The sequence below is a fragment of the Phascolarctos cinereus genome, unplaced genomic scaffold (assembly GCF_003287225.1).
Source record: "Phascolarctos cinereus isolate Bilbo 61053 unplaced genomic scaffold, phaCin_HiC Scaffold_726;HRSCAF=1367, whole genome shotgun sequence".
NCBI classification, from domain to species: Eukaryota; Metazoa; Chordata; class Mammalia; order Diprotodontia; family Phascolarctidae; genus Phascolarctos; species Phascolarctos cinereus.
The window spans coordinates 8,282,292-8,302,576 of record NW_027556098.1 but is presented as its reverse complement, the minus strand read 5'-3'; the positions used below and the strand labels follow the sequence as shown (position 1 = coordinate 8,302,576).

The 20,285-nt window shown below is 37.8% G+C and overlaps 1 protein-coding gene across 1 annotated transcript in view; it reads left to right on the top strand.

Moving 5' to 3' along the window:
* Positions 1 to 20,285, top strand: part of FRMPD4 (FERM and PDZ domain containing 4) — a 746,498-nt gene that overhangs the window by 697,981 nt on the left and 28,232 nt on the right. Inside the window, 4 exon segments of the mRNA XM_021007485.2 lie at positions 4,180 to 4,287; positions 9,438 to 9,569; positions 13,096 to 13,215; positions 19,108 to 19,244. Of these exon segments, the coding sequence (XP_020863144.2) occupies positions 4,180 to 4,287; positions 9,438 to 9,569; positions 13,096 to 13,215; positions 19,108 to 19,244 (497 nt within the window).

Sequence of the window (20,285 nt, the reverse complement as noted above, 5' to 3'; positions counted from 1 at the left end):
TATACAAGCGTTCAAACACCATATAAATGTCAATTATTATCATTATCATTTAATCTACCCCCACACCTAGCACAAGGCTCTGTACATAGTCAATGTTTATATCTGTTGAATGAATGAATTAATGAATGAATGAGATGTTTCATTTAATTTCCTACAAAAAATAACAGGCTATTTTGAATTTTTTTAGAACTAACAACAAAATACATTCAAATTTTTGTCCCTTTGAAGTTTATTTTCGTTGCAAAACCACACCAAAATTGTGATTACACAAGCAACTTTTCCAAATTGCCTCATATTTCATCTACCTCAAGGGTCAATAAGTTCATTCATATGGATAATATTTCCACCACTATGGATCAAAACTCTTTCACTTCTTAATAGATCTGGTTTCATAAGTTGTTTTGGTCAAGAATCTTCAGAGGATCATAGGGTCATAGATTTAAATCCTGGAAGGAATCTTAGAGATTATCTAAAATCTTGTATGATAACTAGTTGCTTACATGTTATCTTCCCCTTTAGAATGTATGCTCCTTAAAAGTCAGGAACAGTGTGTTTTTCCTTTCATTATATCCCCAACATTTAGCAAAGTGTCTGGCACATACTAAACACTTAAATGCTTGTTGACTGATGCAGCTCCTTCATTCTACAGACAAGGGAACTGAAACACAGATAATTTAAGTGACCTGCCTAAGATCAAATATTTCAAATCTTTCCTGTCTGAGGCAACGTTTGAACCTAGGTCTACTTGACTCCCAAGTCCACTGACCTATGCACCCTGCCACACCAAAATGAGCATAGTAAATGACATGAACCTAGATCATCTGATTCCAAGTGCATCACCCTTTCTACCATTCATCCATCATTGGGTGACCAACATTTTGGTGATAAGCCTTTCTTAAGAGCTAATGGGTGGTGCCAGGCCTGGAATCAGGAAGACTCATCTCCCTGAGTTTAAATCTGGCCTCAGACCCTTACTAGCTCTGTGACCCTGGGCAAGTCACTTAACCCTATTTGCCTCAGTTTCCTCATCTACACGGTGAGCTGGAGAAGGAAATGACAACCTACTCTAGTATCTTCACCAAGAAAATCCCAAATAGGAAAACAGAGTCAGACATAATTGAAAAAAATGAACAAAACAACTGTACAAACTTAGTTAAGACTGGTCTTCATATGATGTGTTTTTTTCCCCATGCCCATACTTAAAGTCATTTCAGCTTGGAAGAATCTTCCAGATATTGTGCTGCTGGCAAAGTATTTGACCTCTCAGGGCTACCTCCATCATACCAGGAGACATTGTAGGCATCCACTTTAGGGGAAGATTTACTCCTTATTGTCTATAGAATATCCATCAGGGCTGGCTCTTCATGAAACACTGAAGCAGGCAAATTCCACCTTTACTGCCATCTACCTCAAGCTAGCCCCTTTACCTCTGCTTTTCGCTTCACCTATCCTGCCTCTTGCTCTCATAGTGCTCAGAGTGTCAACTCATTTACCAATACTCTAACCCGGGGAGTTTTAACCTTCTTTGTGTCATGAAAACTTCTTGGAAGTCTAGTGAAGACTGTGGGCCCTTTCTCAAAGAAATATTTTTAAATGGAGAAATTAAAATTCTTAGGATTCCAAAAAAAAAAAAAGCTTTCTTATATTGAAATAGGATATTTTAAATTAAAAAAAAAACAACCCAAGTTGATGGTCCCCAAATTATGACCCCCTACAATAATCTATGCTGATAGCCCTCCCAGGTTACCTAGATGCATTTTAAGTCTTTTTCATGAAAAAATGTCCAACTACTCCAGCCTTCCTCCTGGGTTTTAGTCCTTAGGGGGGAAAAAAATCAGATTTGTTGCTTTGCCCAAGACAGAAGAGGCTGATGCTAAACAAGCAAATACCTTGTGCATCTGTACAGAGGAAATCGTTCCAGAAGCTGCTTTGACAGACAGTGTCAGGCAGTTCTAGGAAATAACAAGGCTTGTTGGAGATGGTTCTTTCTCTGAGACCCAGGGCCAGCTGCTAATTGCCTCCAGCAGTCCTAAAGTAGCTTCCCTCTTCTGACTGTGGAATTAATGTCATGGGATGCAGGTTGATAGGTTCACTCACACCTACGTCTTTGTCCTCCCTTATTCATCTCTCTAATCCAACCTCCTTCTTCTATTCAAATATAAGCTAGTTCACCCAAATTTGTTAGTACTTGGCTCCAAGCCCATAAAATCCAGTCGGTATTCAGCCCATCAGATTTGTAAGTGAAAAACGCAGTTCAATATAGTGATTCGCTGAGCTCTTTCAAGTGTAGCTTATTTATATTTTGTCCTTTTCCACTCCCCCCAAATGTCAATATTTCCACTCAAAGAGAGAGAATTTAAAAGGGTAAATTTCTGTAGTTCACTACTTGGCATATATCACACCCTGGTGTCATTTTCTATGTTCTTTCTAAATGAAATGTTGATTGGGGATTTCAAAGAATTCTAGATGTAGGGCTGGCAGTCTGACTCTCTTATTTTACAGTAAAAGAAATTGAGGCCTAGAAAGTTTCATTAACCTACCCAAAGTCACACAGGGCAGAGCTAGGATTGGAAACCAGCTCCTCTGAATGCAAATCTATCCCTCTTCACTGTACCATATTGCTGCCTTCATGCGTTTGGCAGCTAGATGGCTCAGTGGATAGAATGCTGGACAGGGAATCAGAAAGATCTGAGTTCAAATCCTTATTAGCTGTACAGCCCTGGATAAGTCACTTAATCTCTATCTGCTTCACTTTTAGCATCTCTAAAATGGGGATAAATTATAGCACCTACCTGACAAGGTTGTTGTGAGGATAAAATATGATAATATTTGTAAAATTCTCTGTAAACCTTAAAGCTCAATATAAATGCTAGCTAATGGTATAATCTGTTACTATGTTAGAAACTGAACAAACCAGTCACTTTCATATGCTTTGCCTTCCTGTGGTATATTCAAAGGATATCCTATATTAGTTTTTTTTTAAATGGAGAAAATAACATTTTAAAAATTACCTTTAATACTGTTATTTGGAACCACTAAGGTAGAAACGTGATAATATTTACTGAACTTCAATTTGTCAAAAATAATCTCAATTGCTTAGGACTGTTAAATTAAATGTTGTTAATATTTGATGCTAAATATCGTCACTTAAAATCAAAGCAATTATATTTATACAATTGAGATTTTATAATAATGCATCCAGACCCCAAAACCTGTGATGAATTTTGTTTTAGAGTAATTTTTTTTGTCTGTAACAGACCAGTCATTTATGGCTTGAGACCTAGAATTCCTACTACAACCAAACCTTTACCTTACTTTTGGTCAGCCTGGTAGGTTGCAGGATCCTTTAATCCTTTAATTATTGGTCTTCCTAGCACCTCCGTTTCCTATTACAAGCAAGCCTTTGTAGTCTTAGGAAGAGAGTAGTCTCAAAAGATAGGCTCAGAATTATAGTATTCTCAGAATTTGAGATATGAAATCATCACAGACTGATTACCTAATGTTTGAAGCATCCAGACTTCAGAAAAGTACCCAGACTTCAGCTATATGCAAGATTCCCTAAGGGAAAAATATGTGGGACACCCCCTCTTAATGCTCTCTCTACCTAGAACTAGAGATATACCTGCTGAACTCACTGACGGGAAAACCCATAGATCCAAACTACTCTAGTAGCCCTTCTCTTTCCCCCTTAGTATTCAGTTACTCCCTGTTCACAAAATTATCAGGGCTGGTCTAAGGAACATCTACAATCATCATGTTGCTCTTCTCTACTTAAATATGTCATATATTGTTTAAATGACCGCTCAGAGATCTCTCAGTCATCCAGGAGTGACATCTCCACGGCATGCAGAGTTATATGAAAACTACCCCAAGCTTGGATAGCAGTGAGATTGATGTTGATACGTTATGATCCTAGCCTGGAAAGAATGGTGTATCATCCTGCAGTAGCATCTGTATCAGCTCACTTCCCACTCACTTTAGTACAGCTGCATTGCCTTCCCCGCTGAGCTAACAGCAGGGATGACCAGAATACAATAGGTTATAGTTTTGGCTTTGTCAAATGGCTACCCATAGGAAAATGGTGGGGTTTTATCCATTGTACTACTTTTACTATGGAACAACTGTTTAATTACTCAGAATAGAAAGATACTAATTTGGCTGACTTGCTCCTTTCCACAGGAAACAGTAAAGGACAATTCACTTCTTTTCATGCCAAATGTTCTGAAGGTCTACTTAGAAAATGGGCAAACCAAGTCATTCCGTTTTGACTGCAGCACTTCAATAAAGGTAAACCTACTTGCCACAAGCTCATGAGGCACACTACATAGCTTCAACCATAAGTCTTTTGAGGCATCTCACCATTGTCTGTTCTTAGTTGATTGACTTCATGCCAAACGTGAATGCTTGAAACTAATGAGGTTCTGCTCTATTTTGTGCCTATAAAAAAAAAGATCATTATGTGATGTTGGTGAAGTGAAAACGGGGGCAGTAATCTTCATGTAACTTCAGATTAATTAAAATTGCCTCCATGTCACTAAGATGACTTGGTATACTGCCAAATGCCAGCATGATTTGTCAGCAAAGTCAAGTAGATTGAGAAGTTGCCTGTTAATTGAATATCAACTACCTTGTCAACCAGCAAGATAGAGGTATGGGGTGATCTGGTGATAGGCTTCTTCTGTCCACATGGTTCAGTTTTCATTTCTTAAAGCCCATTAAAAGAAAAAAAACCCATTTCATGGAAAAGATGGATAAGTCTATAACAAGGTTTATCTTAGGTTAAGGAATAACTTTAAATTTAAATAATATATTTATAAGAGGCAATGTAGAGTGGTAGAGAGAGGACTGTTGGCTTAGAGTCAGGAAAACTGGTTTTCAAGATGCTCCTCTTACATGTTAGCTATGTGACCAATGATTAAATCACTCTCAGTGTCACAGACAACTCTGTAGAGCTGAAAATGAGCTAAGAATAGTAACCATTGGCATTTATATAGCACTTTAGTAACTATAAAGGGGCACCTAGGTGGCACATCGGATAGAGCACCAAGCCTAGAGTCTTGAACCTGAATTCAAATCAGGCCTCAGACACTTACTAGCTGTGTGACCCTGGGCAACTCACTTAATCCTGTTTGCTTCATTTCCTCATCTGTAAAATGAGCTGGAAAAGAACATGGCAAACCATTCCAGTATCTTTGACAAGAAAACCTCAGATGGAGTCATGAAGAGTCTGAAATGACTGAACAACAGCGAAAGGATTACAAAGTGCTTTGTATATATCTCATTTGATCTTCACAAGAACCCTCTGAGGTACAGGCTTTTACTATCCCCATTTTACAGATGAAGAAACTGAGGTTGAGAGAATGACCAATGACTTGCTCAGGACTACACGGCCAGTAAGCACCTCAGGCAGGATTCAGACTCAGGTCTCCATGATTCCCTATCAACACTTCCTCCACTGGACCACCTAGCTGCCTCACAGCTCTAGTTACTAACAACTCCATCTGTGGAGGCTGTTGCTACTCCAGAACTCCCCCAAACCAGTGAACTCACATTTGCACATATACTTGTATAACATTTTACAGAAAGCTTTCACATATATTATCTTATAGAATCCTAGAACCTATGATTTAGATCACAGCTCTAGAGGTGAAAGGGACATCAGAGGTCATCTAGTCCAATCCCCACATTTTACAGATGAGGAAACTAAGGACAATGAAGGTTAAGTGACTTGCCCAAGATCACACAACAAGCATCAGAGGTGAGATTTTGATCTGATCAATCTCCATTTGACAGCTAAGAGAACTAAGGTTAAAAGAGGCTAAATCCTTAATCTAAGTTCAAAGAGCTCGTGGGTAGCATGACTAGCTGCCAGGTCTTCTGACGTCTGGTCCACTGTCCATCCCATCCCTCAAGGAACCTTTAAAAATAATCTATTTATGCCAAAATCACTGGTAATTTTCAGACCATAGTTACTGCGGCAAAGGAAATGATGCTTTCTTATTTGCACTCAAAAGAAATGCATATGGCTTCTGTGTTCTTTTTTTTTTAATAAAAATGTTTTTGGATTTTGATTACTCCCTAATGCTCCATCAGCTCAGGGCAGGTTTTCTTCATCTGGAGCCATAAAAAAGATTTCAGAATAATAAAAAGTACCTGGTGATTACTGAAAACACTAGAAGGAAAGCGACTTGCATTTATTTTTGAATTCTCTGAAAGGTCAAGCTGCCCCTCCCTCCCCACCTCTAACACACACACACACACACACACACACACACACACACACACACACACACACACACGCACACACACGCACATGCACACACATTTCTATTTATGTTTTATGTGAATAACTAACTTGAACTACAACACGAGTTGTTGAATTAACAATTGTGGATGTGGCATAAGGAAACATTTTATAAAAAGCACTATCTACATTTACATTGTCTATTATCTCTCTGTTTGCTTACTTTAAATTGCCGTTAAGCATCTGGTAATTTAGCAGGTATTACAGCTGACAGGAGAAGATTGATGCCAATAGTTTTTACTTCCTCTTGAATCATTTCAAAAGAAACATTTGCATCCTTTATGGGAGATTATTAATTTGTAACAGGTTCCAAATGAAGAGTCCATTTTTCCTCCTGCCCATCTCCTGGCCATTGGGGGAGAAAGGTTAAATCACAAGAAATGCTTTATGAGTGATGAATTTGTCTTCCACTAGGCTATGATTCCTTTTAAAAGCATTTGGTTTTGTTCTGTACATCAAATTTAACCCGTCAATACCTTCTCTTTAGGAACTTCAATAGACTTCCCCTAAGCAGTAAGCTCCTTGAGGAAAGGAAATAGGCCTTTAGCTAAAATTTGTATCTCACCCCTTGCCCTATGCCCAGCACAGTGGTCTTTCCATAGTAAATTCTTTGTTTTTGTTTTTTTGTCTTGTTTTTGTGAGGCAATGGGGTGAAGTGACTTGCCCAGGGTCACACAGCTTGTAAGCATCAAGTGTCTGAGGCCACATTTGAACTCAGGTTTTCAGGAAGACCTGAGTAAATTCTTAATGAATGTTTGCTAAATTGAATTAGTTGAACTCCTTAAGATGGAGAGGAAGGCTTCAATGATTTTCTAATATAAATAAATATAAACTTAAAAGATGCTTTCACTGTGCATTATCTTGCATCTTATCTAATAGAAACCCAAATGATTTCAGATTACAAATAATTCAAACAATGTTGATTTCCTGGGTGGTGTAGATGGTTGTGAGAAGGCTGTGAGAAGGGTAAATACTCTGAAAAGCAAGATGTTTTTTTTTTCTAAAATAAGTTATAGCCTTTATTTTTAAATTGCAATTTAATAGTATCCTGGCTCACAGTAGGATAGGTGTAAATAGAAATAGTGTAGCTTTATTATTTCTCTTACACTTTATAATGAAAGTTTCCCAAGATTCCTCACTCCAGACTCACAATAGGGAATAGCTATTGATGCTAATTTGCTAATATCATCCCTGGTGGAACAGAATGATACCCTATAATGTGTACTTTGGCACACACAACAACCAGAAAAACTCAATTTAGGTTTTTTTCCCCCTAATGGGCCTTGAGTTCACTTTAAGAATAGAGCAAACACAGTCAGGAAGGGTGGCACACACCTGTAATCCCTGCTACTGGGGGGAGGCTGATGCTGGCAGATGACTTGAGCCAGACAGTTCTGAGCTACAGTTGGCTTAGCCAGTTAGTTGTCCAAACTAAGTTAGACACCAATATGGTGAGTCATCTGGAGATGAGGTGGAGAAAGGACAAGTGAACCTGCCCAAGTCAAAAAATGGAGCAAGTCAGAGCCATCTATACCTTTATGCAGATGAGATAAGGCACCTTTATACACCTTGCCCAGGCAAGATAGGTAGCCCCAATCTCAAAAAAAAAAAAAAGAAAAGAAAAGAAAGCATGGAACACACACATCTTGAACACAGGGGACAATAACTGTTGGATTAAATTGAAAGACTCTTCCTATTAGACTCAGCCTAAGCAAAGGCATTATTGAGAGTAATTTGGGGCTCTGCATTTTAAAAGTGTATGAAGAAATTGGAGAGGGCCAAAGGAAGAACAATAAAAAGAGTCAAAGACTGGACAATGAAACCTCTGAGGAAATGTTAAATACCTAAGGAAGATTTATCTTGGAGAAGAGAAGATTAAGGAGTAACACAATAATTTTCAAGTACATAAAAAAGTAAAGAAGGAAGACCTGTCATAAACTGTTGTAACAAAAGAAAAGAAGCCCTCATTGAAGGGAAGTATTGTCAGACCCTGGAATCCATGTGTGTTTTTTGAATCCCCTTCATGGGAGATTTTTAAAAATAGCAAAGCCTGTTTCAAGGCTGGTTTAAATGTATTCCTCCTTGGGCTAGACTAGAAAATCTGTTATAATCCTTTCTAATAATGTGATTCACGTCTGCAATCCACAGTCCCACTCTACAGAGATTTGTCTAGTAACCTCACTGGTCTTCAATAATGTAAAAGGTCTTGTGAGGTGTTGGGGACAGGGAAGGAGAAGGGAACACATTTCTTATTTCCATAACTCCGTCTGTTAAGACTCAGAAGTATCTACTAGGTCTGTATCCCAAAGGGATCATAAAAAAGGGGAAAGGACCCACATGTACAAAAATATTTATAGCAGCTCTTGTTGTGGTGGCAAAGAACTGGAAATTGAGGGGATGCCTGTCAACTGGGGAATGGCTGGACGAGCTGTGGTGTATGAATGTAATGGAATTCTATTGTGCTACAAGAAATGATGAGCAGGCAGATTTCAGAAAAACCTGAAAAGACTTACATAAACTGATGCTGAGTGAAGTGAGCAGAATCAGGAGAACATTGTTCACAGTAACAGCAACATTGTGCAATGATCAACTATGAATGCCTCAGCTCTTCTCAGCAATACAATGATCCAAGACGATTCCAAAAGACTCATGATGGAAAATGCTGTCCATATCCAGAGAAAGACTGATGGAGTCTAAATATGAATTGAAGCATACTATTTTCACTTTATTGTTTTCATAGTTTTTTTTTTCTTTTTGCTCTGTTTTTTCTTTCACAACATGACTAATGTGGAAATGTTTTGTATCATTTCACATATATAGCCTATATAAAGTTGCTTGTTGTCTTAGGGAGGAGAGAAAGGAGGGAAGGGGGAAGGAAAATTTGGAACTCAAAATCTTAAAGAGAAACGAATGTTAGAAATTGTCTTTACATGTAATTGAAAAAAATTAAATACCATTCTTAAAAAAATTCTAAAAAAACCCCTCAGAAATATCACCAGCATTAAATCTCAGATTCATCTAAATAGAACTTAGAAATCTATAGCCTAAATTAGAAAAGCTTTTAGGTCACATTAGACTCATTGAGGGTGTTGCTACGGTTTTGATAACATCTTGTAACTGTTTCCTTAATAAGGATGTCATCTTAACTCTTCAAGAAAAGCTTTCTATCAAGTGTATTGAACACTTTTCCCTGATGCTGGAACAGAGGACGGAAGGAGCTGTAACCAGACTTCTCTTGCTACATGAACAGGAGACTCTTACTCAGGTCTGTGAAATAATACACTCAAGTAGTCACTAGTCATTAGTGATATATATAGGGATTGGCCAGTTTCTGTATTATCCATCTCTCAGATGATTTAAATTAATTAGCTGTTCTACACACTGAAAGAAGCACCAATTACTGGTCTCCATAAGTGATTACCCACTTCAGGATATTTCCTTTTTAGTCAATTTTTTATAAGCTGTCCATTTGTCTAATAAACAATTGTTTTTGAAGGCTTCTATGGCTATTCATTGGCAACATGTCTCTGAAAAAGCTATATTTATACTGCTGTGTTTACCTTGCTTGGAAAATTGTTCTTTTGGAGTCTTTAAAAAAAGAAGTAAAAGAGGCTTCTGATATTATTTAAATGAGGCTGTGATTGTATCAAATAGTGTTCCACTCTGTGTAGCAAATGAAGAATATTTTTAAAAACTTGAAATTCCTGCTTCAATTCTGCCCACTCTGCATATGTGAGGCTGCCATGAGCCCCAGCTTGCTTATCACCAACATGTCATCACCATCTGTTTGCTGATAAGACAAATAGCCCTGTTACCTGCTCCATTCTACCATAAACTCTGTATCCACTCTTTTAGTGAGGGCAATTGAGATGGCTCCAATGATGATGTTGACTCAGGGTGGAAGATTGAGGGAGACACTTTCTAGTGGCCACTCTTGGACATAAGATCAAGTTGGGCAGCCCAGAGTTGGAAGAAAAATGGGATAGAGATGACAAAAAAAAAAAAAGGAGACCTTTATACATGTTGCATAGGTGTTTTGTATATCAAATAATTAAAAGCTGGCATTCATCTAACTGCCATGTATCAGTCCCCCTCTAGATCTCTGCTTCACTGGAGTAGGCCAAATGTTCTGTGATGGACTTATTATGTGTTGCTATTTAGATTGATCTGTATGCTCATAGACTTTCTACATTTACATGCTATTCTTGATGCCTGCGTATAGATGAAGATGTACCCCCCAAATACATTCAATCCCTCTCGCAGTTCTCTTACCCTTGAAAACAAATGTATCTGTTTATGCTTCAGCAGTAGTGAATGACCAATGATTTACTAAGTCCCCCATGTGAAATGTCAGCTGCTACAATGTGAGGCTAATAAAACCAGCACTGTGTTTAATATAAAACTGTCCCTCAACCACTTGATGTCTCTAGTTGATAACCTTCAGAACAGGCTAGCCCATAACCTATAAAGGAAATCTTTATGCTAATTTGGATAAGCAAAACATTCCTAAATCATTCCTAAAGCTAGATGGTGCTAATTTTTTTTTTTATGGCAGCAGTTTGTGTCCAATATTTATATCTTCACATCTGAAATGGTAGAATGAAAAGAGAAAGTCACTAGTCTTTTCCTGCCTGAGAAAGGCCTTTGGGATCCAGAGCCATGATAGAATTCCTATTTCAAGGCATATTTCCTCTGACCGTATTTTTGTAACATAATGACCACAAATAAAGCACTTATATGCTTTGTAATGAATACATGTGAAAAAATATATTCAAAGTATTTCACAGCTGACAATATGGGGAGAAATATCTTTAAGAAATTATAGATCTTAAAATGCAAGCACTGGAAGGATCATTTGGAGATCACTTAGCTTGACACCCTCAATTCTACAGATAAGGAAACCCAAAGGGGTGAAATGACCTGTCTAGAGAACAAGTGAAACAGCCAGGATTTGAACATAAGTCTTGTGATTTAACAGGCCCCATTCAACTAAGCCACATGTAGCACCAAGTAACACAAAACCTTTTCCAAACATTGAGTTTGACGAAAACTCTCAGGTGATTCTTAAGCAAATATGTTTAATTAAATAATTAATATACACATCTGATTTAATATCATTCTGACATTTAGACAATTCAAACAGCTTAATATGTGTTTGTGCTTACGAAGTGTGTTGTGTGTTAAACAGAGTATTTGCTGAGATTTTCAGTGAAAAAGTGCTTTCAGCCAGACTAGTCTTCTTGCGGTTACCTTCTTCTAATGATTTCAAAATAATGGTCAAATTATACTAATTAATTTCTAAAATCTAATCCTTATCACTTCTGCAAAGTGGGAGTGGGGGAGGAGGTAGAGAAGGAAGCCATTGTTATTACTCTCATTTTTCTTTTCAACAGTTCATTCTGTGGCAATGATTTGAAAGGTGCCTTAAGAAGATTTTCATTGGTCAGTTCTTTTTTTTTCAACCATTCCTAGAAAAAAAAAAAAACAAGGAGAAGGGTCACTATGAGACTGGCAGCAATTCCAAGATGAAAAATCTTAGTTGCAGAAATGATTGGCCATGGGTCATACAACAAGTCAGTGACAGAACTGGCTTATTCTTGGCAAGACAAAAGCAGATGATGTATGGTTTTACCATCATGAAAAGTTCAGAAGTGAATATGGACTTTATTAGCTCAAGGGGTGGTAGAATATGAAAAACAAAAAAGGGGCAAGGTTATAGATCAATTCATGGATAATAATTGTAACTGGTAATTAGGGGAAGCTAGGGATGCTATGGATACAGCCCTGACCTTTTATGGTCAATGTTACAAAGGGCAAATAGGACTTCTGAAAAAATATCCCTTAATACCATGGGCAGAGACGGAATTGTTTTGACCCAGCATTGAATTCTTTGTTATCTCTTATGAACCCCAGTATACTGTTCCACCCATTAGATAAGTCTTCCCAATCCAATCCATAATTTGGCCTTGAAAAACGCATAAATACTCTGCTGTGGACCACTTAGACTTCCAACATCTCAGCTAAGTAGATATCAGAGTACCAAGTAAGAGACAGGGAATTAGGAAGAAGAATGGATCTGAAGGTGAAAAAAAGCAAGATAATAGAGATAGTTATGAGTTCACAAATTTTAAGAAATAAAAATAATTATAAAAATTTTGCAGATTGAGTAATATTTGCCAATAACTAGCTATTGGGAAAAAATGAACCTGACCATCTGTAATTTGTTTTTAATTTAAATTTTGTTTTATCATGTTTCATTAGGCTCTTAAGTTTGTTGTTTTCACTAGGAATGAATAGGTTAGCAAAATGCTTTGTCTTTTAGTTGGCTTTCAAGATCTTTTAAACTATTTGGAAAGTTAAACTTATCATTCAGATGTCCTCAAATCATAGAACTTGAAACTAATTGAAAAGTATGAACCTTAAATTTTGATGTAGGTACCAAATCCTGCAAGCAAGCCTAGCTTCTTTTGAAGTGCCTTTCCTTGCCCTTAGATAGGATTCCAATAGATAATGGGTATGGAGGAATATACTTGATTCCATTCCTAACTATTTACGCTATGGGATACATAACTCAGGAAGATGACTCAGTTGTAATGTGAATACTTAAAGGAAAACAAGAGAATGGATTTCAAAGTGTAAGTAGCTAGAATAATGCTGTTCTCCAATAAGCCTCAAATATATACTGCTTTATTCTTCTTAGGAAAGAGAAAGCATTGTTTTAGTGTCCTTTGATGATGACCTTTTTGCTTCTAACATTAAAAGGTTTTTGTGTTATTGATTCAATGTCTTAGGTGACACAGAGACCCAGCTCCCATAAGATGCGATGTCTTTTCCGAATTAGCTTTGTCCCAAAGGATCCCATTGACCTTTTAAGAAGAGATCCAGTTGCTTTTGAGTATCTATATGTGCAGGTATGTGAAAAGCATGACCAGTTTGTTATTCTAATGCTATGCATGTATCTCTTTTATGTTCTTACATTGAAGAACTTCTTTCCTCTTTTCTCACCGCATGCAACCTCAAATGTGTTATTCAATAAATTCAATAAATATTTACTAAGCACCTAATACATGTCAGGCACTGTGCTCAGTGCTAGAGATACAAGTAAGAAAATGAAAGACAATCCCTGCCTTCAAGGAGCTTACAATCTAATGGGGGAAGAGAATTCACAAAACAAAGCTGGAAAAGGGAGAGGACACACCGGGGACATCTTGTTCTATGGAGTTCAAACCAAGCAGAGCTGGAGATGAAAAGCAGAACAAATTTGTTCTGTGAAGTTTGGAGTCAGTCAAAGGGCTGCACTTGAGGACCTAGAGGACCATACATGGCCTCCAGGCACCAAGTTTCTCACTCTTGACATAGACCATTCAGAGTCTCTTTTTCAGAAAAGAATTTATTCTTCTGCACCAGCTTCCCGTTATGTATCATTTGAATGTAAAGTTTTATTTAGTTATACTTTAGTATAACTGGCTTTCCCCTATGCCTGAAATACTTCCCCTTCAAGTCCCAGCTAAAATCTCACTTTCTGTAAGAAGTCTTTCCCAGTCCTACTTAATCTTACCATCCCAATTTATTTCCTATAATCTTGTTTGTACATAGTAGTTTTCATGTTTTCTCCCCCACCCTCACCCCCATGGTAAGCCCCTTGAGGGTAGGATCTCTTCTTTGACTTTTTTTGTATCTCCAAAGCTTAGCACAATGCCAGGCACATAGTAGGTGCTTAATAAATGCTAACTAATTGAGCAGCACCCCACCTCTCTGGTAATTTCATGCTTGGGGCGTTAAGCATCCATAACTAGTACCAACTTAAAAGTGACCAGAAAAGCCTATGGGTGAGAACTAGTGTTGGAAATACCAGGGAAAACCTGAAGACTGAGGACTGTAGAAGCTATGAAGTCAACTACCTAAGGAAAGGAATGTTGTCATTGGCTGCTAATGGTTGTGACTGACAACACCTCACCAATCAGAAAGGAGAAAGGACAAAAAAGTAAAAGGATAACTCTGTGTGTGTGTGTGTGTGTGCGCGCGCACGCAACAGAATCATCAGCAGCTGACGAATGCCTTTATAATTTCTATAGTCTTCAGTCCTCAGGTTTTCTCTGTTATTTCCAACATTAGCTCTCACGCATAGGCTTTTCTGGTTATTTTCAGGTTGAGAATAAGTTGTCATTGGTATGCATTAGATAGATGTTGGACTTCTGTCATCATATACTAATGCCTATGTCTAATCTTATAAGGAGAAATAGCTTTTGTCCTTCATTTTTTTTTTTAGGCAATTGGGGTTAAGTGACTTGCCCAGGGTCACACAGCTAGTAAGTGTCAAGTGTTTGGTCTGAGGCCAGATTTGAACTCAGGTACTCCTGACTTCAGGGCCGGTGTTCTATCCACTGTACCACCTAGCTGCCCCAATATCATTTGGACTTGAGTAGAAATTTCTTTTTTGTTTGTTTGTTTGTTTTTTGGTGAGGCAATTGAGGTTAAGTGACTTGCCCAGGGTCACACAGCTAGTAAGTGTCAAGTGTCTGAGGCCGGATTTGAACTCAGGTCCTCCTGATTCCAAGGCCTGAGCTCTATCCACTGTGCTACCTAGCTGCCTCCAGAAACAGCCTTTGGATGTGAAAAGTCAGAGACAAAGGAATCCTACTTCATTTCTTGATAATGGTATATGGATGACGTATTATAGGTATGTATGTGTGTGTGTATATATATATATATATATATACACACACACACACACACATATTATTTCTTACATAATATATAATTTATATTTCTTATATGATACATTTATTTACATGTTTCTAATTATGATATATTTCTTTCCATATTTATAATTATATGTTACATATAATGTGTTAATTTATATTTATTATACAAAATATATTTATTTTACTTATATTTATCATATGATATATAATGTATATATCATCCATATACCACTATCAAGAAATGAAGAGAGGGACAGTTAGGTGGCACAGTGGACAGAGACCAGGCCTGGAGTCAGAAGGAGCTGAGTTCAAAACTGGCCTTAAACATATAACACTCAGTAGCTGTGTGACTGAAAAGTAAAGTCACTTAATCCCAATTGCCTCACCAAAAAAAAGAAAGAAATGAAGAGGTAGGATTTTTTTGCCTCCATCTCTTCACATCCAAAGCCTGCCTGCTTATAAGTGATTAGACGTAGGTATGCATGTATGATGACAGAAGTACATCATCTATCTTATGCACACCAATAGCAGCTTATTCTCAATCCAGTGACTTATTTATTTAACTGATGGTTGAAATTCTTATCAGAGGCTCCAAATGCATTAGAAATTCATCCAGGGAACATAGGAGTATACAACAAGCATAATGCACAATTTTGCCAAAAAAAGAAAGAGAGGGAACAATTTAAAGTACCAGGAGTTCTTAATGAGGACACTAACCATTAGTTAAATAAACAAACTGTTAAGTTAAAAAATAGAAATGTCAGCATAAATATTGTGAACTAATCACTAGTTCACAGAATTTAACATAAATTTACAGTAAAAACTAATTAATTCAGACTGCAGTCATTCATAGGCATAATAATATGGACATGGGCTAGACGGAAATTGACCTTTGTGCTCTCCATGAAGAAAGGGATTGATCACTAAGCAAATTAACAAGAATGTATAACCTACTCAAGAGAACAAAACATTTTCAAGCACTTTAATAATACTCATTTGCATATTAACAATTAACATGCAGTTATAAATTACATTTATCTTCTCATCACAGCAGGCCCTGAGGAGGACCTCTATTTGGCAAATGTTTTGTTAGCCATTAGGTTTCTTTTTCCCTTTTAAATAAATGTTTTTGATTCCCCTCCCTCCTCTTTGCATCTCCCCTATCACAGCAGTCTCTGGGAAACGTCCATTCTCCTTGTCCAATATTCTCCACATTGAACCATTTCCTATAGCAAAGAGAAAAACCTAAAAAGAGAGAGAGAGAGAAAACATGACATTGCCCAAAATGCATATCAAATTCTTCCACTGTTGTAACTGCTTTTTGTTTTGGGATGTGCCTAAAATTAATAAAAACTCTTTACAAATATTCTATACTATAAACATTTTACTAGTTCAGACATCTCCCCAGTGAATTAGTTATGTGATTTATGCATCTCATTGATTAAATAATGTGACTGACAGCTCCTACAAAAAAAATGGGCCTTAAGGGAATAGGGGAAAGGGACATAAACAGACTTAACCCCAACTCTGAGAGACTGCTGGGTGTCATAGAAGCAGCCCTTGGGGGAAACAAAAAAGCAAGAAGAGATATTTACTGCACTGTTGCTAAAGTTTGAAGTGACTCTACCTGGAACCCAAACAATAGTGGTCCCCAACTCTGAGATGTTAAAAAACAACAAATTTTTACAGTGATATCACTACTAGGTCTATAACCCAAAGAGATCAAAAAAAGAGGGAATATAACTATTTTTTTGTAGTGATAAAGAAGTGGATACTGATAGGGCGCCCATCAATTGGCAAATAGATAAACAAGTTATGTTCCATGAATGGGATGAAATACAATTGTGCTGTAAGAAATGATAGCTTTAGAGAAATCTGGCAAGACTTGCATTAACTGATGCATAATGAAGTGAGTAGAACTAGATGAACAATTTATACAACAGCAACAATATTGTAAAGACAAACATTTTTGAAAGACTTAGGAACTCTGTTCAGTATGATGACCAACCATAATTCCAAAGGTATTCATGATGAAGTGTGTTACCCTCCCCCTGCTGGGGAGATGATAGACTCAGGGTATAGACTCAGACTTTTTTTTTTGGCGGACATAGACAAAGCAGAAATTTGTTTTGCTTGACTATGTTTATAACAGGGGGTTTGTTTTTCTCTCTTTCTCAACGGAGAGAAGGGGAAGGAAGGGTGAAAAGACAGATTGATCTTCATGAAAATAAAATAAAATTTAATTTTTTAAAAACTACTGGTTATTCCTGAGGCCAGCAGAAGAAGGGCAATCACAGCATTAAAGAAGCTGAGGAAATGCCCCTTTCTCTTCTTCCTTGTAATATCTGTGGCCCAGGAAATTTTATAAGATTGATTTACTCATTCAAATGGCTCAGGTCCAGTCTTCTTACTCTCATAAGTCTGGTGACAACTTCAACCTTCAGATTAGGGATCAATGGGCAAAGCCAAGTATAGATGGAGACAGTATAAGGGGAAGTATGTGACGTTTATATCAATAAGCAAATATTTATTAAGCTCCTACTATGTGCCAAGAACTAAGGATACAAGGACAAAGAATGAAAAAAGTGCTATTCAACAATGAGCTTGTGTTTTAATGGGGGAGAAAAGTACATGCAAAAATGTATACAGCATAAATAAATGTGCAGATGAGAAAGACCAGACACTTCATCTAACAAACTCCATACCTGCTATTCTGTTCCTACTGGTTTGTCCTACATCTGCCAGCTTGACCAAAGATATTTCTTGTAGTCATCCTGGAAATCCCACAGGCCACAACTCCTTCAGCCCTTTGCTGCCCCTGTCCACCTCTCCAGTACACAAGCTTCCACCACTGTTCATTGTTTTATCTTCCTCAAAGATGTGTTCTAGCTCTTATAATGAGATAGCCAGGACTAATACATCTCTGGACTTGGTAACACATTTTCATCTATTTTTAAGATGTACCCACAGTCAGGGTCCTAATAGGAAGCCATGAAGACCTTCTGAAGACCTCATCAATCCATAGTTGGACCTAATTCCAACTCCAAGAGTGACTTGGTCCATGGAGACCAATGTAGCAAAATAGAGTGTTGGATTTGGAGTCAAAGAACCTGAGTTTGAACCCCAGCCCTACCACTGACTACCTGTGTGAACTTGGACAAGTCACAACCTCTCTGGACCTCAGTTTCCTTATGAGGGAGCTTAGGCTAGATGACCTCTAAGGTCCCTTCCAGCTCTAAATCTATGGTCTTACAACTTCTTCCCTACCTCAGAACTCAGGTACTTCTGGTAGATGCCACATTATGGGGTAATATGCCCATCACATGAAGACTATTTCCCATTGAGTTTTTTTGTAGGATAAAGAGAAATATCCTTTTTCCATTTGCCATACCCTCATCTCCTCCTTGCCCTTGCCAGCCCTTCCAATATCTTCTAAATAATGTCAAGCCACTCACAGTCCCCTGAGCCTGAGAGAAGACTTAAAATGTTTTTTAAGAAAACTGGAAGAAGAGTGTAGTTTTTCTTAAATAAATGAAATACATCCAATGTTCAAACAGTATTTTATAAAGACAGTGGAAGTCTAAACAAACTCCTGAGTTATTATTTTGATCTTCAGATCCCTAGGTGACATCTCTGGCTATGTAAGCTGAGCACCATACATGCATAGACTGTGCCTTAGAGGTTTCCTCCTATAAGACAGTTTTGCATCTCTCAACAGCATATCTTAAAAGTGTATGCCCCTATTTGTGCCCATTTATGGCTCGCACCTTCATTTGAGGCACCTATGTTTTGAAATTTTGCATCCAAATTCGTAATTCTTTAAAGAGAAAACAAGTCAGTAAATAGCATGTCTTGGATCAGCCTTGTGTTTCATACTGTCCTGTGCTCCTGAATGCAATTCAGTTAAATCAACATTTGGCTCTTTGCCAACAAGGAGGGCGGAACTATTTCTATGGTGAACCTACTTTGGAGGGGAGGGTGAAGGATAAGGTGGCTGAACACTTTGGAAAAATACATCACCTGTTCCTGAGGTTACAAGGAAAAAGTCGTGAATCCAGATTGCTTAACACGATGCTCCCTCTGCTGGTTTGTTTGCAGAGCTGTAACGATGTGGTGCAGGAGAGATTTGGACCAGAGCTGAAATACGACATCGCCTTGCGTCTGGCGGCATTACAAATGTACATTGCTACGGTCACCACCAAGCAAACCCAAAAGATCTCCCTCAAATACATTGAGTAAGTATGCCCCAGCATGGGAGAGAAGACCAAAGCTATTTGGGCACGGGTTGGGGTTCATAATGTCTGAGATCATTTTAGATGAGTTTCTAGATTCCCATTGAGATTTTGTGGCTGGAAAACAGACAAGAGAATAGAAGGATATATATTCAGTACTTTATCTTCCACATCCTACTCATTCTATCTTTAAAATTATTTCAGTGCCACATTGTAGGGTACAAGCAACCCTAGGTTCTCGAAGGTTTTGGTAGCAGAGTAAAATTTCTAGCAGGTCTTATAAAGCTGGAAAGACTAGAGATATAATCCAGTGATTATATCTAAGTCTTTCATCACATAAACAGCCCAACTCTGTAAGAAAGGCACATCACAAAAAAAAGAAAAAAAAACCTGACCATCAAGTGAAAAAAATTTTAAATCCTAAATAACTTCTATTAAGGCAGCATGGTACAATGGAATGAATACTGGATTTGGACCCAAAAAACAGGTTCAAATGCTCACTTCCTCACTCTACCTTCTATTCCCCACTCACACAACCTTGGGCAAGTCATTTAACTTCTCTTTGTCCTCAGTTTCTCCTACAGTAAAATGAGAGTTGGAACTAGGTTACCTTCTATAGTCTCTTTCAGCTCTAAATCATATGGTGTTGGACAAGTTGTCTAACTTGTTTCATTTTCTTCTCTGCAAAATGAGAGGGTTGGGCAAGGTGATCTCTAAGACCCCTTCCAGTTCAAGATCCTAAGGTGCAGAAGGGTTGCAGTCTGCAATGGTGGAGAGAATACTCCCACCAAGAAAATCAATGTTCTTTGGGTATTGCAGCACCAAGTCAAAACGGGAGCACCCTATTCAAGTGACTCTGTGTTTTTAAAGCTAAAAAGGTCCATCTGCTTTCAAGAGCAGATGTGTTCAAGTATGGTCAGAAAGAAAATTGTGTTTACCAACGATTTCCAAAGCAGCTGCAGGGGAATTCTGTCAGCCATCTCCCAAGTTAGGTGCATATCTATTGCTCCCCTTCCTCATGCATCATCTTTAAGGACCATCTTT